Here is a 24,556-nt window from a genome sequence, read left to right on the forward strand (position 1 = left end):
TGCACAAGTTTGTCAAGCACCATGCTTCGAATTCCATTTAAGGACTAAGGGTTAGATTTTCAGGGTGTTATGCACTCAGCAGTCTATTTTGTTCTGGTTCTTATTGTTTTTTGGAATGAGTCTATGTGTAAACATCTGTGTATTATGTGTAAGCATATTTGTATTATGTACAGCGTGAATTAGAGCTACTGTGAATTATTCAATATTCAAATGATTTGAATTGGTCAATTATATAATTAACAGGTCAACAAATTTGGTCACTCACTCCACGACTGTATGTGGGATACTGCTGTGCACAATTGGCTGCTGTGTTTTGCCCACAAAATATAATGAATTTACTTTACAGTATATTCTGTGAAGCACTTATCAAAGCTCTTGATAAGGTGCTACCTCAAATGCAAGGATAATTATTATTAATATTGGCATGTCAACCTAAGAGTTCCAAGTCCCTTGGAGCTGAACCCACAACCCTCTGACCTGGAGGTGAGAATGCTACCAGGCTAACAACACAATGTATTCCAAACCAAAAGGATTAGAAAATTAATAACAATTCTTTGGAGCAGTTTAAGAGAATTTTACGATAGTAATTGTACATTTTGCCTAATCAATTTCACGAATAATTCTGGTTTGTTTATTAGGGTACCAGAATTCTTTAATACTCCCACTTAAAATTTGATAACACTTTGGAAATGGTTAGAAAAGAATATTAATATCTAGTCATTCTGTATTTTGTATAATTAAAACACCAATTTAAAAATTAACGTTAGGATTAATTACATTTCTTGGAATGGGTTAAAAGAGAAAGTTAATATGGACACAGTCTATAGCTTGTATAATTTATTTTAGGGGGTAATTTTAAGAGTCTACAGGGTGTCTTGATACCCCAATACCAACATGGGTTGGTGGGGGGGGTTAAGTTCACTAATCACCAGTAAGAATGTGCAGTAGACATCATCAAACATAGTTTAAAGATTGATTTAAAGATTTGATTAGAAACATTCAAATGTTATCTGATCACTTGTGCAGCCACAGAAGGTTCAATGTAAAATGTGTTCCACGTGCTCGCTCTCTCTTTCAAAGGCTCAACGAAGCCACAGCCCAGTGTGGAACCACGACATGCCTGGATAGCCACCAACCTGTTCTGCTCTGAGCTCGCCTGGATTCAGTCGAGGTGCCAGTTGGCCTCAGCGATGAAAATGATGAAAGCGATGAAAATAATGGATTTTGTGATCTCTATGTCCATCCAGTGCCTCATGCTATGTAAGTGGACTTTGCATGAGGATCGCCCAACAGTTGAATAGTCTGTAAACATTCAAAGGTCCAGGCTCACAAATGAAAAGTGGCCCATTTTGGATAAGGAATCATATCTCTTGTGATCCAAACCTGACATTGTGTGCTACTGAATACCACATTTCACCCATGAAATACACAATCAATCCACTTTATAATATATTCCATGAAGCGCTTTGAGATGTCTCAACATTATATCAAATGCAAGGATTATTATTATAATTACTGTTCAGTGCGGATTCTGAGACGCTATATAATTACGAGCTGTTGTGTCTAACCGAACAGAAAGCACAAGAAAGGTGCAAGAGCAAATGACAACCTTTATTTTAATCTTTTGAAGTCACTTTAAAACTATAAGCCATTATGGACTAAACTGATTTTACTCGGGAATGAAGACCATGTACAAAAGTGTATGCATTATAAAAATATGCTAAAACATATCTTCAGTTAGTCAGCTGACAAAATCCTTTGCCTGCATCTGAATGATAAATTACATTTCAATTAATGGCTTGCTATGGCAGCACTAAGTGATGATAAATTACACACCCCTTTACATAACATTTACCACAGAGAGTTTAGAGGACCAGGATGCATTCAAATCAGTCATAACAACATACACCAAAGGCCGGCAAGCCACAACTCAGCTAATCTTTCAAGTAATTATTACCATACTCATTCATACTTCAAAAAATACTTTATATCTTGGTGTCAGATGTTCCATTACAATTTGTACTGCACCGCTCCACATAATAACATTCCCTATCTTTGCCAGAAGCTTTTATGGATTTTGTATCACGGATTCCTGCAGTTCAGTACTGGGGGTGGGAGGGTGGGATAGAGAAGGAAAGGGGGTGAAGGGGAATTATTCTAGGCTCCAATAACAATGATACACTAAAATACAAGCTCTAACACTACTTAAAATATCACATGAATCACATTTGATGGAGTACGTCTTGAGTTAAGCCAACGTGATATCCTACTGAAAACAAACGTTGTTCAGTTTGTTTGATTTCTTAAACCATGCACAACTTTTGCACCATTCTGAAACAGTGCAATATGAGTACAGGACATGTGAGTGGAAATGGGAGAAAATATGCCCTTTGAGACCTGAGCAAGATTTTTTTTTTGCTTTCTTATGTTGGAGAGCGAAAGCCACCCTGTTGAACAGAAGTTTCTCTGGTGTTTGTTCAGACAGCTCAAGATATTGCCAATGACAAGCACGATTTAACCCAAAACCCACACCTACCCTCCCTCCCCCCAAATAAAAATACAAAGAAACTGACATTCACTCAAAGAGCTGGAGAGAAAAATCTACAAAACTGTACAGAGTTCGATGTGAACAGCACTCCGAGTGAGGTACTGGACAAAGGCTGTAAATCCAGGATTAGGGTTCTTATTTTTATCAAAAAAAAGCAACCGATGCAGTACAACCAAGGCTGACGTACAGAGAGTGATGAGCACTACCGCATCGCAGTGTTACAGGTGTAACTAGACTGGATGCATGCTCAAAGGTCAGGCGTAACTGTTCTGTTGCCAGCGATATAAGAGGAGTATACTGAATTGCACATTTACCACAGGCCATCGTACAGAACGCCAGTTTGGTCGGGTGAAGAGGGAGAGGGCGGTGGATGTTAGATCAGATCAGCTCGATAACTGAACTACGAGACGTGAAAGAAGGTGAGGCAAACCAATTTACAATTCGACAGGGAAGAGAGGAAAAGGCAGGGAGTTGGCAAAACTGGCACACTGGCTAGACACTGGTCAGCAATAGTATCATCATTCCGCTGTAACAAATACTTTGGCGTCAGTGAGCCACTGGACTGAGCTACATTACATGCAGTCATCTACCACGCTGACTTGCTCAGAGGGAGCGCAATAATGTAAATTGTGCTTTCAGGTTCCAGACCTTTAGACATCAATAATAAAGACTAAAACGAAAAAAGCAATAACAACAATGAAAAAAATCCAAAACAAAAATTAAAAAAAGGAAGAAAATAAGAAACGCTGATATCCCAAAAAATAGAGAAACGAAAAGTGGGCGAAGAATTCATGGGAATGCGTGGTTCCGGCACTTGCAGACTTGCGAAGGAATGACGCACGTGCTAAAATTCTATTTATATTTTTAAAAAATACAAGAAGCTATGTCCATGACTTCAGCAAAGGCCAGACCCGCGCAAAGCATGGCAGGACCCGTCCCCGGGAATGACATCTTCAGAGCAGATCAGGAGACTCCAGCCGAAGGACAGCCACAGGGACAAGAGAGCAGTTGTTGGGCCTGTCTCATCATGAAGAGCTCAGAGAAGCAGTCACCAAGGCGAAAGAGGGATGAGAGGAGGAAACATGAATTCAAAGGAATCTGCGAAGAGTAAACGTACAATCCTGTTAGTGCACGTCATTCATCCGGTCAGAGCGAAACACACCATCCCACCGGAGTCGGTTCAATTTTCAGGATTTGGAATGGAATTTGTAAATACTGAATCCTGCAGGTTCCTAGATGTGTCTCAGGCCAACCTAACATAACTGCTCAGCAGCTAATCTCGTCTCCAACTTCTGTCACAGTATCAGTATCCAAACTGATTTGGAGCTGGTTGAACCAAGATACATTCTGGTATCTGTAGGCTTCACAACTTGCAAATTCTTTTACAAATCCCGAAACTCACTTTGCCAGGTCAAACAATCTTTAATATACTCGTGAATATTGTCTGGAATAACAGAATTGTCACAGAGTACAGAGGGAAGCAGGAAGGAGCCCTGAATGGCTTGGTTCTCGATGTGTGGGTGTGTGTGTGTGTTGAGTGGAGAAGGGGTGGGAGACAGCAAGAGGGTTAAGAGCATCAGTAAGTATGGGTGTGGATTCTGGATGGGTGACAGCAAGATCTGCTGAGATACCCCTAGTGACAAGCAGTCAGCCCCGGGTCTCACTCACTCCCTGGCTCATACGCAAAAAATATAGCAGTGGATGAATATTGGACTCCAGAAAATCAGTGTGCTGGTTCGGGGGTAGGGGGAGGAGGAAAAGGAAGGAAAACTGTGGGGGGGGCAACGGAATGTTTATTGGTTAGCAATAGAAGATGGCAATACTTACCACAGGCATTTTCAAAGGTTATCCTGCCTTTGTGTCCACGAGCTGCATCTGAACATTGACTGGCAAGGCTGGACCTGCATATCCACCTTTGGATTGCATTTGGCTCTGAATCGAGTTCACCTGGAGACGGACACACACAGGAGAGGTCAAATGTAAACCACTGCTCAGAGCGGGCTCGGAAGCCTTAGGCTGCTCCCACTGGCACACGAGAAACTCCCCCTTCCCCTTCCCCCACCACCAAACGCCTTGCTGAGATTTTCACACGGCTGTTGCTCAGTGATGCGGGCCAGTATCACAGCTGGCGAGGGTGATCCTGACAGTGACTCACTGCCTTTCTTCCCCATTTCATTGGACGCGGCAGAAGTCAAAAGCCACAGATTTTTTATTAACCTCCGTCCGCTGCAATCCTGAACACACGCAATTGGTTGAGCTAAAACAGTAAGTAAAACTGGCTGCAATGAAGCCATTGCATTCTGCAGTGTGCTGGAGTAATCATGTCAGCCTTTCATTGGGCATCCCCATGTGACTCAGTTTGTTTCATTAACCCTCTGGAGTTTAAAGTGGGACTTTTTGGCTCTTAAATGAGTGAAAGCTCAAATGGAGCACATCCGCTTCATGTGGGACCACAGCTCAGCCCGTATCAGTCTTGCTTCATGGTATGTGCAAATCAGACCTGCTTTACATACGAGCACAGATCAGACCAGCTTCCAAACAGAAGCAAGTGGCCTGAATGCTGAGGACACCTAGCAGTAAGCAGTAAGCAGGAACTCGGTTGTTAAGTCGATTGGCAGATTGCTTTTCTGGGGGTAATAAGCCCTTACAAAAAATAAATTTTAAAAATGTTTTGGTCACTCAATCCAGAACTGTTTGTGGGACACTGCTGCGTTTCACCCACACAATATTCAGTCAATTAATTCACTTTACACTATATTCTGTGAAGAGCTTTGAGACTCCCGAAGATGTTATAATACAACGATTATTATTATTATTATTAATATGCCACACTTACGCAGATGGGCACAGTCCAAAGCTCCCTCAGCAACACGGAAACATGTGAGAATTATCACGCAGAATTGGGATAAGCACAGATTAGGTAGTGTCAAACCTGCTTCAAGTGTGATTGCCAGGGAGACTGCAGTGTTGACAGGGAAGTGACACTGGTTAGATGTTAAACCATATAATAATGATAATAACCATCTTTTTTTCATTTTATTTGCGATGACATGTTGAAAAGTTACAGGGTTTAATGGAGCCAGGCACTCCAATAAACACAGGGAAACATATTTGCGTTACTCTGCCTGCAATATTAATGACTCGGCCACAGACCATGCCACAATCATTTTCGAACGCAGGATATTCATGTCACTGATGGAGAGGGGGTGGGGTGAGGTGGGGGAGGAGATAAGTGGGCTGCTGTGCCCAACTGTGCGTCACCCCACTCTGGTGCTACTGTTTTGCACACTAGCTGCCAGTGGAAAACCACAGGCTCCACTGGCAATAATAGAGCTAAGCACCTGGCATCAGTCATGGTACAGCGGAGAGAGTCAGTGAGGGGTGACTGAACCTTTGACTCTCATAAAATAAAACTCACTATACACATGATAAAAATATATGAACTCAAATCTGGCAGCCTTGGGGGAAGGGGAGCGGGGATGGTTACAATTAGGTAAGATAGTGAAAATAGTTTACAGAAACTGGGCTTTTTGCCTTCCCGTTCAGATCCACTGCTGGTTTTTGCAAGCCCCAGAGAATGTCGTCATTGTAACCAGAAAGTCCTGCCTCAGACAGCACTCAATGTTTTACACAGCAAACCCAATCTGTAAAACCACACTTCACATAACGCTGCAGGCCTGTTTTCACTAGAACAGAGAAGGATGAGAAGAGACCTGATAGAGGTGTTCAAAACTTTGAAAGGTCAATAGAATATTTCCACTGGTCAGTGAGCTGGTAACTAACACACACACAGTCGCGTGAACGCACACACACACGCTCACGCACTCATGCCATACGATTGCACTCACGCGCACGCTCAGATAGTACACACTTTGTATAATGCCTTTCACATTCGGAGGATGTCCCAAGATGCTGGACAATCACGGATTTGGACCTGAGCCGGGGGTTGGGATCAGGAAGGGTGGAGGGCAGCGAGTGTAGGGGTAGGAGGGTGACTGAAGGAGTGGTCGAAGAGGGTGTTGAGACGTGTCTTGAAGGAAGCAAGAGAGGGCGCGAAACGAAGGGACGGTGGGATGAAGTTCCAAAGGGTGGGAGTAGGGAGGCAGAAAGCCTGACCACCGATGGTGGGGTGGGCCAGGCCGGTGACGTGGAGCAGGCCAGAGCCCTTGTTACGATACAAAGTCACATCTCTGAAGAGCTTCAGCAGTTTTTTCCCACAGGCAGGCCCAGTGCTAATAACCCATCACGTCAGCCCCACTTCACTTAGGAAAGAGCAGAGGGCATCGTGTACCAGTGCTGCAGCCAGAAAAAATAGAAGCTGTTATTTCTCAAATGTCCTGGGAATGAGTCTGTGCAGCTTTGTGGGTGTCCAGTCATGACCTCAGGGTCAGCAATCTGACTCACTTATCCAAGTGTCATTTATATGAGCTATACTTTCCCCCGATCAAACTCCAGCATTTGACTCGCCTGCGTTTCATTATTCTAAGTTCTATTCTACAATTAGTTACTATTTTTCCCCCCCAAAATGTAAAATAAAGAACACTTCATCTGTGGGGGTGAAGATCCTCTTGCTATGAAGTGCAGTAAGTTGGATGATGCGCGCTGTTGCCAAACGACTCGCTAGGATTTCTCCTGTTGCATAAAAATTTCACAGAATGTGGCAGTCGGTGGGGCTGGAGTGAGTGAGCAAACTTTTAATCGTGTATAAACAGTAATCTCAACGGGCTGAGTGACCTACTCCTGTTCCCAACTCTCAACAAAGCCACTGAGGAAACCTGCCAGCCGGCTGGCATCCTACATTTCACCCCAGAAGTATACAGTCAATTCACTTTACAGTATATTCTGTGAAGCACTTTGAGACGTCCCAATGATGTGTTAAGGCGCTATATCAAATGCAAGGATTATTATTATTATGATGCCTTTAGCGGTTCCTTCCTCTAACGTGCAGCTTGTAACATCCAGCTGCACAGTTCACTTCAGAGAAAATCCACGTCAAACATTTCGAAACGTGTTGTCTAAATCGAAGCTGGAGTAATAAAAGCCTGTGGCACTCATTATTGATCAAAACGATGTAATGAGTTTTGTTTTCTTTTACATTGAGGACACACCTTGTGAGTGAGACCTGCACTGATGTGCTTGTGATCGACTGACTCGGCATTTCACAAAGCACTCTGCTACATTTTATTGAAACCTCAGTTGCAGCATGCATCCCACTCCCCTTTCGAGGCTAGTCCAAGAATGTGAATTTTAGATGGCTTTTGAAGACAGGGTGGAGGAATTGAGGGAGAAAATTCCAGAGGGGCTTGGCATAGTGGCTGGCGATTTATAATAATAATAAAATAATAATCCTTGCATTTGATATAGCGCTTTTCACGTCTTCTCGACGTCTCAAAGCGCTTCACAGAATAGACTGTAAAGTGAATTGACCGTATATTTGTGGGCGAAACGCGGCAGCCAATTGCGCACAGCAGTGTCTCACAAACAGTTGTGGATTGAAAATGACCAATTTATTATTGTTTTGTTTTGTAGGGATTATTATTAGGCGTATGGAGTAAGGAAACTTGCCCAAAGTTTCGCCCTGCCTGGAATTGAACCCAGGTGTCTCACTCGCAAGGCGAGTGCTCTAACCACTGAGCTACAGGACTCCAGCTGCTGATTTGACTGCCAATGGTGAGCAGAGAAAATGCAGGAGTCCTGCAGCTGAGTGGTTGGAGCACTCACCTCGCAAGCGAGAAACCTGGGTTTGATTCCCGGCAGGCTGAAACGGTGGGCAAGTTTCCTTACTCCACATGCCTCTGTTTACCTAGCAGTAAATAATAATAAGCCTCGCATTTGATATCAATGGTTGATTGGCGGATCGCTTTTCCGGGTGTAATAATCGAGTATAAAAACATGTGGTCAGACAGTCAGCACTCCACTTTAATATCAAATGCAAGGATTATTAATATAGTAGCTGGAGACTCAGCTGCCAAAGGCGAGCAGAGAACATGCAGCAATGGAGGGGACAAGCAGGAGAACGTCACAGAGGCAAGGAAAAGGGCAGTGAATTGGGATTAAAGTTTATAACTTTGTTAGAGGAGCTGGCAGCAGAATGAACTGGTTGAATCCTTCCAACCCTCCCCAGCTCTGGTCCCAAATTAACACTATGAAGCACTTTGAGACGTCCTCTCGACATGGTAGGCACTATATAAATGTAAATCGCTGTTTTTGTTGAGTGGCCTCCTCTGTGCCGTACATTCTGTGATTCTGTGAACACAACTGGTGTCAATTAAATAAAACAACAGTTGGGTTAAGACCAAATCAGTCTCGCATTAAACAGGACTCACTTCACGAAACGTGGCCAATTTGCCAATACTCAATTGTGAAGCCAATGGAACTCTATAAAGTGGTTTCTTGAAACTAAAACCACTGAACAGTGCATATAAAGTTGGAAACTTTTCGCTTTAAGCTGGCTCAGGAAGGACTATTCACGTCTCCTTTGACTTGCAGAACAATGGAAGCTCAAAAGAAATATTTTTTAAAAAAATTGGACGGAGTGACTTTGAAAAAGCCGCTGTTTCAGATGAATCCTGTTCTGTATGCTGGAAGCAGCAGTTCTGAGTTGCTAGAGAGCTCTCACTTTGCTCCCGTGCTGCGCTCATCGGGTTCCACGAATGAACTTGTTGCACATAGAAAAATAGGCTGATCACTCGCCACTAAGAGCCTGTTTGAGACTGTAAGTGCCCTGCACCTTGTGCTGGGTCATCAAGTACATTGTCAGGTCCAGGAGGGATTGGGTACAGCAGAACTGACTCTTCCAACAGGTTTCCCAGACAGTCAGGACTTGGCCAACATGCACCCAAATGTTCCCATTATTTTTTAAGACACATCCTGAGTTTTTTCCTCCTGTTTCTACAATACAAAGTTAGATTTGTTTAGTGTTTTTCACATTGTGAGGACTTTGCAAGGCATTGGACAGTCAGGGATTTGGATCCGAGCAGATGTTTGCGATCAGGAGGGTGGAGGGCAGGGAGGGTAGGAGGATGGCCAAAGGTACGGTCGAAGAGGAGGGTCTTCAGACGTGCCTTGAAGGAGGCAAGGGAGGGAGAGAGGCGAAGGGAATGTGGGATGGAGTTCCAAAGGGTGGGAGCAGAGAGGCTGAAGGCCTGACCGTCGATGAAGTGGCAGGCCGGACGGGGGAACGTGGATCAGGCAGGAACCCACTGAGCGGAGGGAGCGGACAGATTGATAAGGGGTTAGCAGGTCACAGAGGACCTCTTCAGCTCTGAAGAAAACTGAAACGCAATGTCACATAGTTGGAGCATGTTTCTGTTGAATATGGAGCCTTAGGACGTTCTACCGACGTGAAAATTACTATACAAATGTAATCTTGTTGTTGTTGTTGATGTACTTTCTGCGGGTGAAATCTCGTGAAATTTTATATTCTTTAAGGTGAGATATGGAACCTTTTTCCACCCATTGACCGTGTTTAAGTGTTACTGGTCTGGAGATGGTTAAACTCAGGATAAAGGCGAAGTTATAATAAAAATAATCCTTGCATTTGGCATTTCACATTGGGATGGACGTTCTCAATGTGCATCACAGGATTTACTGTAAAGTGCAGAGATGGTATTACTGTGACCTCCTTCTGTGTTAAATTTACATTAAGATGCACATTCCCAGATTGCGATTCACTTTTAAGTGTTCTTTCTTGCCCGCTCCATTCCTACACTGTACCAGGCAGTGTGTCTTCCCAGCACCTTGGGACGTCCTTCCGACATGAAAGGCACTATATAAATGTAATTTTATTGTTTTTGTTGTTGTTGTGTCACAGCAGCAACTCCACGCAGAAAGCGCTAGTTAGTACTCACTGAATTCATCCCGCTGTTGAAGACGTCTCCTGATCCCACATGGGCCGTGTGAACAAAGTTCGTCGGCTCTCCGATCATGCTTCGGTCAATCCGCCGTCTCCTCTTCTGAAAGAGTAAAAAAGGGAGTGTCAGAGCACGACAGCCAGAGGAATGCCCGAGCCTCGGCTATCTACCCGGCTTCTCTACGTCCTTCTTTCAAGCAGAAACATTTAATTGGATTTTTTTAAAAAAAACTCTTCATTCTTCAGTCTGTTGAGTCTATAGAAGCGCTCCTGTTGCACGTCACATTCTCTGTGTGCTGCTATGGCAACTCAACAGCCTTGGCCATACACCACAGGCCTCGCTAATGACTTCTTGTTAAATCAGGAGAACACATAAAACGGCGTCTAACAGCATTACGTGTGCGGCTTTCACAAAGACAGAAGGTCCCGGACATACACTATGGGAGGTTTATTAGGTACTTACACAATGATTCATTTCGGACCCTTCTCTACAATACAATTACAGAGACACAATCTCCCACCTTGCGGGTACAGGGAGATCGCTGTACAGCATGGTCCGCTGGGTCCAATACCTCAGTACCCGCGTTACAGGCACGGAAAAACTGGTGGATTTCCATGTTAACAAGGCAGCCCTGATGTCACTTCCTACACCTTGAGCACATGAATGCAATGCGCATGAAGTACCACTGACATCACTTCTTTCTGGCGGCACTTCCTGCACAGAGCATGCATTAACAGCACACAGGAAATGACGTTAGTCCACAGTAGGCCAAAGGGGCTATAAATGGGTTCCTTTGTATTTAGAATCCCTTGAAAGTGTACATGGTCCTCCCTCCGTGAAAGGCGCTCTATAAATGTAATTTTGTTGTTGTTGTTGTTGTTGTATGATTCATTCATTCATTCATTCACAAGCTATCCAGATTCTGCACTCTCTCACACCCACACATTTGCTCCAATTTCAAGTGATCTCATTTATTCATTTGCTTTGGAAGATAAGGTTGTGGAATGTATGTTGTTAAAGGCTCTGCAGGGAGAGGGAAAACTTTTAGAGCAAAGAGTTTGTCATGGGTACCCGGAAATGGAGCAACTACTTTCAATATTGATGCGATTTGGAAACATGCAGAGGTGTCTCTGAAATCTAATACAGTGATTTCCTAATTTCAGCCATGCCAACAAGGCCAGGTTCCCATTGGGAGCACAAACCACAAGGATCACCCAGGATGCTCTGCCTATTTCCTGCTGGACTCATTTTGAAACAACACTTGTCAGAGGCTTCAAGATTAGGTCTCTAACTTGATCTCACAGTGGAAGGCAAAATTACACAACACCACTTTTATAATCCACTGTTTATCATATTGCTCAGAGTGCACGCTGTCAATCGTACCCAGTACCTTGTAGTTTAATAATAATGATCATCGTTACATTTGGTACAGTGTCTTTCACATCGGGAGGCTGTTGCTTCACAGGATATTGTGTAAAGTGTAGTGACTGTGTATACATGTCTGATGGAGTATCACAACGTGAGGAGAGGTTGCCAGGAAGCAGGCCCCTATATACTCACTACCTTAGCAAATGTAGATTGAGTCATTTTACAGAAACTTTCAGGACTCCCAGCAACCCTACCTGTTAAAAAAGCCATCAAACCGAGCTTTGTAAACCACAGAGAGATTGAATTGCACTCAGCTCTGATACTCTGCAATATCAGGCAGATCTTTTCTCACATACATACACACACACATACAACAAACTACACATACAACCATTACTGGCAAACGTTTGCTAGAGTTAATGATCAAGTTTCCACACCAGGTGACAAAAATGTGGAGGACAAAGCTACTGAAATCTGACTCATTGGATCCCCACAAGCAACAGTTTCCTTACAAGGCACTGTACAGTTTATGTCAACTTGTGTTCACTCAACTTGTGTCCAAACCAAGAAATCAGAAACTGCCTCAAACCTTGTGTGAATCCAGTGCTGATGGGAAATGCCTTTAATCCCAGGTTAAAGTAGGGATTTTTTTTAAACCACTGCATTCCTGACCCTGGAAATCGAATCACTTAAGTTCAGATCCCCAGACATCAAACTCAGGCTGTATAGTGTTCTGGTCAGATCATGCTTTGAGTACTGCATACAGTTCTTGTCACCACAACATTAGGGGGGGGCTGCCCAGGCACCAGCAGAGGAGGGCAACGAGAATGATTTCCAGTCTTAGAGGAATGAACACAATCAGACAAGGTAGGGCTCTTCAGACTCAGGGGGACCTCATAGTAAACCTTACATAAGTCGCATCAGTTGGGACCATACATTCAATATGATTTATGCAAAGTATGAGTTAAGTCAAACTTGCATAGAATATAAACTCTTGAATGGGATTTGGGTAGATGTATGACTTAGACAATTATACGATTTATACAGATCAGATTTAAGCAAGTTTTACTATATAAAACTTTAAATGGGATTGAAAAAGTGAACCAATACTTTAGGATGGACCAAGACAATAGAACAAGAGGACACAGGTTTAGATTTGTAAAGGGCAATTTCTGGACAGACACGAGGATGTTTTTCTTGACTCAGAGGGTAATTAACGACTGGAACAAGTTGCCAGAAAGGGCGTTTGCGGCCAGAACACTGGACTCATTTAAAAAGCAGCTTGATGATGCGATGGGTGGGATGGTAGGGTGAATGTTCTGGAGGGAGTGAGATTAGATAGGCCGAAGGACCTTCTTCATCCAAAACAATCTTATGACATTATGTGATCTTGTAAAGTGGCAGCGTACAGCAACTATAAAGGATATTGAAAGATGTGGTTTCCCTAACGGCCCTGTAGTTAAGGGCACTATCCTGATACTCCCATGTGGATCAGAAGATCCCAGGATCAATTCCTGGCCTTTGTCGAATTACCACATCTCAGCTGGGGTTGCCTAAGGCATGTTAAATTGTCTTTGGTGTTGGTTTTACATATGGGGCTGAAAAAAATAACCATTCCCAATAAAAATTCAGTGAACTTTTCTCCCTGGTTGGAGAGTGTGTGTGCGGGCGTGCGTGTGGAGTTTGGGGAAGAGGGAAGTCAGATAAGGATAGGAATTATCTCTGATGCCCTCCCCATAGTCAGATAGCCTGCTGACACTCATGGTTTAAGCTTTACATGTGAAAAATGTCCGATTGGATGAGTTACTCCAGAACATCAGACATCCATAGAACCACAGAAATTTGCAACCCAGAGGAAGGCCATCAGCCCATCGTGTCTCTGCTGGCTCTTTTAAACAGCAAAATCCAGTGGAACATTGTGTCAATATGAGTCAACATCCTCTCCAGGGGAGGAAAATGGCCAAAAAAAAGTATATACTTATTTGTCTGTGAATCCCATTCACAAATTACTGCATATGGGTGAGCTAGTTACAACTGTCGTCACCGCATGTCAACATGTCATCATGTTGTTATGTACAAAATATAGATCTGTGTTGGGGAATTTCTCTTGTTGGTCTGGCCAACAATCATTCACTTCATTGTTGTCTGCGGGACCTTGTTTTGTGAAAATTATCTATTGCGTTTAGCCACAAGTATACAGTTACTGTTCCATAACAATTACTTGTGAAGTTTGAGGAGGTTTGAGGTTAAAGGCGTAAGATCAAATGCAATGACGTTTATTTATTAAATTGGTACATGGAGGAAATTCTGAGTCACAGAGGAATCTGAACTGCACTTCCTTATGTAAAAAAAACCCCACAAGGCCAACTATAATAAATGCAGTTTGCTAAGTGTTGTGCTCTTTTTTTTGTCAGCTGTTGTTTGACACATGCGGAAATCCATTATGATCGTTAACATTATCCAAAGCAGACAAAGTTCCACATATAATATATACACAACATGTGCCTGGAATAGAGTCCACATTCCCTCCATGGACAGACCACTCTTCTTACTTAATTCCAGAGTATGAGGCGCAGGTTGTCAGGAGCTAGAGCTTGTGGATCCCAGAGTGTGCATGGGAATTTAATCAACTAAAACTGCATGGCTAGTCATTTGGGAAGGTGCCATAGGCTAGTCACTTTACCCACTGGCCCCCGAGTGCAACGAGTGCTGCAGAGAAGTTGCTCTTTACGGTCTGGACTAAGAACCAAAGGTACTCCGGGGACAAATAATTTATACTTTTATATATTACCTTTCAAGGTAAATATCTCAAAGTGCTTCACAGAGATGAGTGTGAGTTCCAGCAGAGTAGGAGATGGAGAAGGAGGGAATGATTGATAAGCACAGTCAAAGAGAGATCTTTAGGAGGCTTTGGAAAGTAGAGAGGAAGAATTCCAGGTGATGGGATCTAGAAAAAGAAACAGTCAAGCAGCTTGTGCAAGCACAGGATCTGTACCAAAAGTTACATTTGCACAGTTATTACACAGACCACAATTGGGGTTTCCTACATACATTTCATTCCACGAAAAGCCCTGGCCACCAGTTCCCACTTAGCAGGGATCACTTTGGAAAGCTGAACACATTTTTACTGAGCCTATTCAAGGCATCCTGGCTGTGCTCCATCTCAGTAAAGCCAATATCCTGTGAGTAAACCCTGAGAGGCCGTTTCCTATGCTCGCATACGATAACCCAGATCATGCCAACGGAGAAGCACAAGTTATGGGCTGTTTTCAAAACATATTTTAAGAAAGTTTCTTCAACGAGTGCATTTAGAAATTCATTTATTTCCCGGCTTTATTTTGGCACACTATCAGAGGTGGGTCATGAGGGTGTAGGTTAGTTAGATCCAGCGGAGGAGCTAACACTGGTTTGGGTCATTGGTCTGAATAGTCTCCTTACACTCCAATCTCTGTGATTCTGTAGAAGGTCCCCGAGCCTGCTGGGGAGATCACCATGCTACAAGCAATTTGCTAGAAGTTCTCAAAGCGTAAAAGCTGATTGTCTCACTGAGGCTCTGACAGTGTCAAGTCAGGAGACTCTTATACAATAGAATTTACAATTATGTGTAAATCTAGTGCCTTTCATGTCAGGAGGACGTCCCAAAATAATAATAACGATAATCCTTGCATTTGATATAGCGCCTTATCACGTTGGTGAGACTCCTCAAAACGCTTCACAGAATATGCTGTAAAGTGAATTGACTGTATTTTGTGGGCGAAACACGGCAGCCAATTGTGCACAGCAGCGTCCCGCAAACAGTTGCGGATTGAAGTGACCAATTTAATATTTTTTTGAGGGGATTGCTTACAACAACCCTTCCTCACGCATCTACACATTCAAAAATGACAGGCAGCATTAGATCAGCTGTATCTTCTCTACAAATGAACGTTTTTTCCAGAAATCCCATGAAGCTTTTCCACAATGCAATAAGGCGCTATATTAGATACAAGGATTATTATTCCTCATTCACACCAATGGGAAGCTTTGAATATAGTGTACTCAAGGGTGTCCCCTGGGTTCATGCTAACAATCCCCAATCACTGAGACAAGATTAGGAACTCATCATGTAAGGAAATGGCAAACAGAAGTGGAAGGTAGCTTCTCACTCATTCAAACACAGTGCACTGTTCCATTCCCCTTTGCTGATACTTCACCTGCACCAATCCACGCCCTCATTCTCCACCCTGCACCCTGATCTGTACCTGGTCACCTCATCAAATTCCCCACTGATGTCTTTTCACATTGCCGAAGAACTGAGGTACTGTTGGCCCTGGAGAGGATCATAAATCATTCCACAACCCAAAGGTTGACTCAAAGGCATTCTTATATTCGATACAGCGCTTTCAAGTCAGGATGACGTTTCAAAGTGTTTCATGTGATATTCGGTAAAGTTTATGACTGTGTGTTTTGTAGGCAACCGCCCAACCAGGTAGACAGGCCTGGATTTAACATCTTATCTGAAGGACAGCACCTCTGACAATGCAGTGCACCCCAACCACTGCACTGGAGTGTTAGGCTAGACCAGGGTCGTCCAACTGGTGGCTCGCAGGCCGATTTCACCCCCCCCCCATTTCATCTGGCCCACCAACTCCCTCCATAACCCGTAAATATTGTTACGTTTCTGGAAGGCAAACACAAACGTGGCCATTTCTCAAATAGGGCATCAGGCCCTCAGCAGCCAAAAGGTTGGACCATCCTGGACTAGACGATGAGGTCAAGACTTGACGTGGGGCTTGAACCAACACCTTCTGATTAGGAGAGAGTGCTTGCTACCAAGGGAGTCATGCTAAGGCACAATACAGAACAGTGACTGTTGTGGTGTTAATGTACTGTTAGCATCGTGCCCTCGGCTGGTCCTCGTGGGGGGGTTTCTGAGAAAAGGAACTTGGTTTACCAGAAGCAGTGAGTTTCTTCAGGCTGCTAGTACCAGACTCTCTTTTAAAGACCCTTCCCTAGCTGTGGCAGGCAGGCCTCTGCAGGTTAGAGTATACAAATTCACAGAGCTCCAGGGTCAAGTCTTGCACTGAACAAGACTAACACAAGTCTTAAGAAAATGGCGGCAACAACTGTAAGGGTAGAGCCATCAGAAAACCTTTCCTTAACCCATCTCTGTTGTCCAACTACCGCCCCATTTCAAACCTTCCTTTTCTATCAGAGGTCATGGAATGTGCCATCACTTCCCAGCTTTGCTCTTTCCTCTCCCAGCATTCCATCCATGAACCCCTCCAATCTGGGTTTCATGCTGCGCACAGCAGAGACAGCCCTGGTGAAAGTGACAAATGACATTCTGTCCACCTGCGATCAGGGGTCCCCCTGTCTCCTCGTCCTTCTCAACCTCTCAGCCGCTTTCGATACTGTTGACCACTCTATTCTTCTCCACCACCTCGCCTCTCACCTCCACCTCAATGATTCTGTTCTTGCCAATTCCAATCCTACCTTTCTCACCATCTGCACTTTATGGCCACCAATGGCTTCTCTTCTAGCCCCCGCACTGTAATGTGTGGTGTCCCTCAGGGCTCTGTCCTCGGTCCCCTCCTCTTCAATCTATACATGATCCCGCTTGGGATGTCAGCTGCAGGCAGGGGGTCAATTTCCACATGTATGCGATGACACCCAACTCTATCTCCCTGCCTCCACCCTCGACTCCAGGACCGTTCATGTCCTGGCTAATCGTCTGTCTGACATCAAGTCCTGGACGAGAGACAATTTCCTCCAGGTCAATGTTGGCAAGACAGAGGGAGGCCCTGCTGCTTGGCTCCTGGCAGCGCCTCCGCACTTCAGCTACTGACACTATCACCATTTCTGGCTGCACTCTTCACCTCACCGAGCCAACACAAAACCCCGGTGTCCTTTTCGACCCTCAGCTATCTTTCAAACCCCACATTCCTGCCGTGTCCCGTTCCGCCTTTTCACACCTCCGCAACATTGTCTGCCTCCGCCACTGCCTCTCACCACAGGCCGCCGAGACCCTAATCCACTTCCCGCCCCACCATTGGCAGTCGGGCATTCAGCATCTCTGTCCCCACACTCTGGAACTCTATCCCGCAATCCCTCCATGACACCTCCTCTCTTGCCTCCTTCAAGTCCTGTCTGAAAACCTTCCTCTTCAACCTTCGGTCACTCTCCCACCCCCACCCCACCTGTCCTCCACCCCATATGATTCCAACTCCCAGCTTGGGTCCAAAACCCCTGATTGTCCAGCGCCCTGGGACATCTTTCTGACATGAAGGCCGCTATACAATTGTAATTTGTTGTTGTAAACAAAGTCTGTTCTTACCTCAAAGACCTCTCCCCAAAGAAAAAGGTAGTTCTCTCAGAGAATTTTTTTTCTTTTGAAATGTCTATAACTAGTGTGTACAATGTGCCTATTTTTATCGAAAGAATGAAGTCTCCTCCCTACTGTGGGCAGGTCAACTCTTACTTCAGAACATTCTTACTTGTCAACATTCTTACTCGTTTCTCTCTCTCTCTGTCTTTCTCTGCGTGTCTCTCTCTCTGTCTCTCAGTCTCCCCAAAACACTTGCGTGTCACTGATATAGGGACCAGAATCAGTCACCGAGACTGACTTCAACCGCCCCTGACCCAAATCACTTGTTTGAGTCAATCGAGGTTTTATTTTAAGGTAACAGATGGAGCAAATGGCCTGCAGTTGAGTTGAGAGGTTACTTTGATCTCTGAAAGAGAAAACCCCACAATTTTTGTATTGTGTTCATCGATTGTCAGATTGCTTTTCCAGGGGTAATAATCCCATGAAAAAATTTGATCACGGAATCCACAACTGTTTGCGGGACACTGCTGTGTGCAATTGGCTGCCGTGTTTTGCACACAAAATACACAGTCACTACATTTCACAGTATATTTGTGAAGCGTTTTAAGACGTCTAGAAGACGTGATAAGGCGCTGTATCAAATGCAAGGATTATTATTATTAACATTGGCGTAGGATTTAACACTGGGTTCATTGCTAAAATATTCCTAGGTTCCCCCACATGTGTCAAAGCTGGAAAGAAGGCTGCTGCTGTGAAGCTCGTACAGAGAACCAGCGCTAGAAAAGCATTTTCCTCCATGCTTAGAACGGGACATCCCATTATAAACATGGGCAAGCATGGCAGACAATTCACATCCAGCAACGTCCCAAAAACAACCATGAAGTGAATATTATTGGGGGAGGGGTGTATTGTTTTCCTTTTGAACAGTATGACATACCAAGTAGAGCCCACCTGAACAGGCTGACGGGTCCCCACTTTATAATAATAATCCTTGCATTTGGAATAGCACATTTCACCTCTTTTAGACGTCTCAAAGTGCTTCACAGAATATACTGTAAAGTGAATCGACTGTATATTTTGTGGGCGAAATGCAACAGCCAATGGCATACAGCAGTGTCCCACAAACAATCGTGGAGTGAGTGACCAAATTATTATTTTTTGAAGGATTATTATCCCTGTATAAGCAATCTGCCAATCGATTAACAACTGGGTGCCTACTTATTGCTTGGTAAATAGCCCAACATTTCGCCCTGCTGGGAATCGAACCCAAGTCTTTCGCTTGCGAGACGAGTGCTCTAACCACTGAGCTACAGGACTTTAATGATTTATCTGAATGATAGATTAATTATCACAGATAATTATTTGGGGAGGACACGTTTGCAGGGCTACGGGGAGAGAGCCGGGGAGTGGGACTGAATTAGACAGCTCTTTTCAAAGAGCCGGAACAGATATGTTGGGCCGAATGGCCTCCTTCTGTGCTGTATAATTCTAAGATAGCACCTCCAATAATGCATCGCACCCACAGCACTGCATTGGAGTGTCAAGCTAAACTGTGAGCTCAAAGTACAGATGCGAGTGGTTCAGATTCTCTTTGATGTACTCAACGAGAATCAGCTATTTTTAAAACATAATTCAAATTTATGTGCTGTATGTGAAAGCAACTGGTTTAAATAACATAGGACAGACTACAGCCAGCAAGATTTGAGCATTGCTAATGCCTCCACAAGGGAGGCTGGCTGGACATTGGCTTGTTGTTGTGGGACCCTAAACTACAGGCCTATTAGTATCAAGCTGCAGGAAGCTACCACCTGCTCAGAGACCACAGGGCCCCCGGGTGCAATGTATCTAAATTAAGGGCAGACTGGCTGTAATTGCTGTTGGTGAATTTGTGCTGCAAATTGGGCAGCGCTGAGGGCAAGTGAAGCAGCCTTCAACAACGCTCCACCCATTTAAATGCAATTTGTTCTGAATAAATATTTAAAATGGAGACCAGTCAAGTCCAGCAACTGGGGAGGAAGGGGTTTCAGTTGTGAGGGCAGGAATGAAAATTTGGGCTGTTTTCACTGAAACAGAGAAAATTATAAAGAGGATCTAACAGAGAATGATGAAATTCTGGAAGGTTTTGGAAACCATGGAAAAATGATTCCCGACAGTTAGGAATGGAAGGAAGCATAACATCAGTTTGATCACTGAATATTAATAATAATCATCCTTATATTTGTTGTGGTGCTTTGTCATGTTAAAATATCTTAAAGTTCTTCACAGGATTTACTGTAAAGTGGATTGATTGTATTTATGGGCAACCAGGCAGCCAATGACCCACAAACAGCCATGAAATGAATGACCAATTCAATTTGGGGGATTTTTGGCTAAGGTATCTGGTGAAACCTCCTTCTGTTTTCTAAAGTGCCATGGGATCTTCAAACTTCCATCTGAACAGGCAGACGGGACCATCCAAAGGATATCACCCCAACAAACCAGCACTCCCCTAGAACTACACTGGTGTCAGCCTTGTCTCAAGTCCTCAAGTACGGCTTGAACTCACAAGCCCTGAGTGCTGAGGGGAGAGTGCCACCAACTGAATCAGTATGAAACCTAAATTATTTAAATGTCACATAGCATCATGTAACCCTTCACAAACTTTCATTAGTGCTGTTTGTTTTGATAAGTATTGAAGAAGTGACTACCTTGGAAATAACTCAAGGTTTGGACTTCACACTTTGTTTGGGCGTTTAGAATGATGTTTTGTTTGTCAATGTCCCTCTCGCTTCAATAATAATAGTAATCCTTGCAGTTGATATAGCGCTTTATCACGTCGTTGAGACGTTTCAAAGCGTTTTATAGGAGATACTTGTAAAGTGGATTGACTGTGTATTTTGCTCGCACAATAATACACACACAGGTCCTTGAGTAGCTCTCCAGCCAGTTTGTGCCACGGGAAGGAACCACTCCCCTCCCTCGATGAGGCTCGAGCGACTGTGCAGTTGGGCATAAGCTAGTGAGGCACCTAATACAGGCATTTAGACATGAAAGGGTGGTACACAGTGAGAACAGCGTGTTCCATAGTACCAGCTGAAAAGACCATATCTACTTGTAACTGTAGTTTCTAGTGCACTGCACCTGCAACAGGCCACACAACTAGTGCTTAAAACTAGTATTTCTAGTGGGTGGCGATTCAGTAATAAAGAATACGGCAGTAATTTTGCCAACCGATGGGAACATAGCTCTGATGCGATCCTCTCCCAAGCTGAGTTTTCATGGGTTGCTGTGACGTACTTCCTGTTACTACAGAGGTGTCCCCACTCGAACTCAAAGCAATCCCACTGGAACCCAGGGCACTTAAGTCCTGATAGCTCAGTTACTCAGCCAGAATTTTTTTACACACATTTGATATATGCTTCTGCAAGCAAAGAGCAGTCACTGCCAGCAGTAGGGATTGGCCCCTGTACAACACAGCCAAGGTTCGAACCCTCCCCACACACCACCAATGGCTCTCCCCCACCCATCCCATGTCACGGTGCAGATATAATCAGCACAATAAAAATCTGAGGGCGTATTCTGCCGCTCACTGTTGGTGCTGTGACAGTGGAGCCACAGTCAGCGGCAAGCAATGCTATTTGCAACACTTCTGTCACCTCTTCACCGAGCTGACCCTTGGTCACACTGAGAAGGTACTGAGCTACCCAGCTAATGTATACATGTGATATGTGATATATGAAGCATGATCATTGCTCACTGGCTGGCTGAGGTTGTTCTGCAATACTCTATAGTGAGGATAAAAATTGCGCCTGAAGCAGCACATTTGAACGCAATTTTAAACATGGGAAGCTAAATCTGTTTTCTTATATATAAAAAGAGTAAAAATAATAAATTACTCAATGTTTTACACCAACCTGGAGTCTGCAGTTTTTTGCCTACACAGTATCACATTTCTAGCTTCCAGCTACATATAAAGACGCCATGGTGTAATCAAATTTTCAACATAACATAATATCTAAAATCTGTATCATATAGAGAAGCATTTGACAGACTGTGTATATTGGATTAAATGCTCCAATACTAGAGGTGTGACATTGCTTTCCTTTGAATGTTAAACCTGTCTGCTTGTGTCATAGGCAATAAAATATTGCATGTTAAAAAAAAGCGAGGAGTTCCCTTTGCATCCTGGCCATTATTCCTCCCTCAGCCAAATTAACCAAATCAGATTCTATCCTAGATTGCAGGCTCGCTGTTTTTAGACTGCTTGCAATATCAAGTGCAAGCATTCTATTAAGAAAATATTAAACCAATTATTATTTCAGCTAAGGCATTGGCAAGGTGAGTCCTGTAGCTCGGTGGTTAGAGCACTCGCCTTGCAAGCGAGACACCTGGGTTCAATTCCAGTCAGGGCGAAACTTTGGGCAAGTTTCCCTACTCCACACGCCTAATAATAATCCCTCCAAAACAAAACAATAATAAATTGGTCATTTTCAATCAACGACTGTTTGTGGGACACTGCTGTGCGCAATTGGCTGCCACGTTTCGCCCACAAATATATACAGTCAATTCACTTTACAGCATATTCTGTGAAGCAGTTTGAGATGTCGAGAAGATGTGAAAAGTGCTGTATCAAATGCAAGGATTATTATTATTATTAATCTAATGTCTGAAACGTCAATCGTTGCTTATGAAATACACAGACAAGTCATTTCCTGCTTTCCCAACGGCCTGGGTGAAGTGAGTGTTTGACCTCAGTCTCTTCTGAGCTACACTTCCCATTAAATTTATCAGAGTTAACATATCAGAAGAACTCCTCAATGAGAAGCTTTAACTTTACCTCCAGCGGCATTTCCTCTTGAGTCAGCCTGACTCAATTGGTATCACTCTCACCTCTGGGTCGGGTGGTTGTGATTCAAGCCCCATGATACTTTAATACAGGAGGGTTGCTGTGTTGTTGGAGGTGCCGTCCCTCAGATGAGATCTTAAACCGAGGTCCCGGTTTAAACAGCCATGAAACGAATGACCAATTTTATTTGGGGGATTATTAGCCAGGACACTGAGAGAAAATCCCTTCACTTTTTGAACAGTGCTACTGGATCTTTAATGTCCACCTGAACAGGCAAACCTCAGTTTAACATCTCCCACACTGTAACAACCCCCACCTTTGCATTGGAGTGTCAGTTTAGTTGATGTAATTTCAAGTCCCACGTGGGATTTGAACCCACAACACTGCAGCCAGAGGTTTCTGTCTAAGGAAATTGAAAACTGCAGCAGCAGAGCAACGCCAAGCTGAATCCCACCAGAGGCCCTGCCTATACTGTGTCTATGCTGCATATTAGTACTTATCTGATCATAATGCAACTCTTGTGGTCGAGGATAAGACACAGTGTACAGGCTCCACCTTACAAGCGTTTATATAAAAATGCTTTTACCGCATTCTCCAAATTCAGAAACAGAAGAAACAAAACAAATCTGAAACTCAAGGCCTCAGCTGTACAGTTTGTGAAATACATCCCGAATCCGAATGTAATCACATTTTTTGATGTGCCCAGCGCAGGCAGACCCATCAAAGCATTGAACAGGGAACCAGACAAACACGGAAAATAAAAAAATATGAAGAGAGAGCAGAGAGGTGAGATTAAAGAGTTGCACTGGGGGCGAAAATAAGAGATTAAAATAAGTAGCTCTAGTTTGTGTGTGGGTGTGTGAAAGGGTGGAAGGAAGAGACAAGAGGATTTCAGATTAGAGTAGATATCTGGAATGGAGAGTGTGACTTAAAATATCAGATTAGAGTTGATAGGTACAGTGGGGGGGGAAATAGATCAGGGATAGAAAATTACAGCAGGTAAATAAGTGGGTCAGACGAGCACAGCACAGACATGATGGGACAATTGGTTTCTTCCTCTGCTAATATCTCTATTGAAAGCAACTATGGAGTCAAAGTGCAACCATGTCATCTGATCAAATGAAAGCAGACACGTGGATTAAGTTACTAAGTACGAATTCCGAAGAAATGTCTTTGGCCGGTTGCAAAACACAAGAAAGTAATTTTTTATCCACTTGACGGTCTGGTTACATTTTTGTGAACTATTTAACCTTACTCTCGGCTGGTGCATTTCTAAGCCCTTTTGAAACTTACTGTGAGGAAATGAGATCACTGCAGCTGAGAACTGAAAGCCCCCCAATTGTAAAGAAACTAATGCAAAATTAGTGGCAGTTGTGAAAAAAATAGAAAAAAGTCACACTTGAACGACGTTGGTGATTTGGAAAATATTAAATATGCAAAAACATCATCTCGGGGTAGTCCTGAACTGCAAAACACAATCACCCACAAAAGCCCAATAGCGCGACAGAGATGTTAATACCTACAGAAGCAGTCCATAAACAACAGTCAACATCCAAGGACATTAAATTCCATGGCTAACATCAGGAATACCTGGAATAGGCTTTGGATCAGTTTGTTATTCCTCTTTCAAACTTTTCTGTTTGAAATAGGGAATT

At 43.6% G+C, this 24,556-nt stretch overlaps 1 protein-coding gene and 1 non-coding gene across 3 annotated transcripts in view; both read right to left on the minus strand.

Moving 5' to 3' along the window:
• Window positions 1-1,590: 1,590 nt before the first annotated feature.
• cdc42se2 (CDC42 small effector 2) overlaps window positions 1,591-24,556 on the minus strand; it is a 111,781-nt gene continuing 88,815 nt past the window's right edge. For both annotated transcript variants that reach the window (XM_007892522.2, XM_042345177.1), the window contains exons 3-5: window positions 10,399-10,503; window positions 4,376-4,495; window positions 1,591-3,646 (exon numbers count right to left, since the gene is read on the minus strand). In XM_007892522.2, coding sequence (XP_007890713.1) covers window positions 4,394-4,495; window positions 10,399-10,503 — 207 coding nt within the window. In that variant the 3' untranslated portion in view covers window positions 1,591-3,646; window positions 4,376-4,393. The remainder of the gene's footprint in view (window positions 3,647-4,375; window positions 4,496-10,398; window positions 10,504-24,556) is intronic.
• LOC121851347 lies at window positions 5,600-5,729 on the minus strand. The gene has a single exon (XR_006085890.1). It is a non-coding gene; the product is annotated as a small nucleolar RNA SNORA71 (small nucleolar RNA).

This window comes from Callorhinchus milii, unplaced genomic scaffold (assembly GCF_018977255.1).
Source record: "Callorhinchus milii isolate IMCB2004 unplaced genomic scaffold, IMCB_Cmil_1.0 Scaffold32, whole genome shotgun sequence".
Taxonomy (NCBI): Eukaryota; Metazoa; Chordata; class Chondrichthyes; order Chimaeriformes; family Callorhinchidae; genus Callorhinchus; species Callorhinchus milii.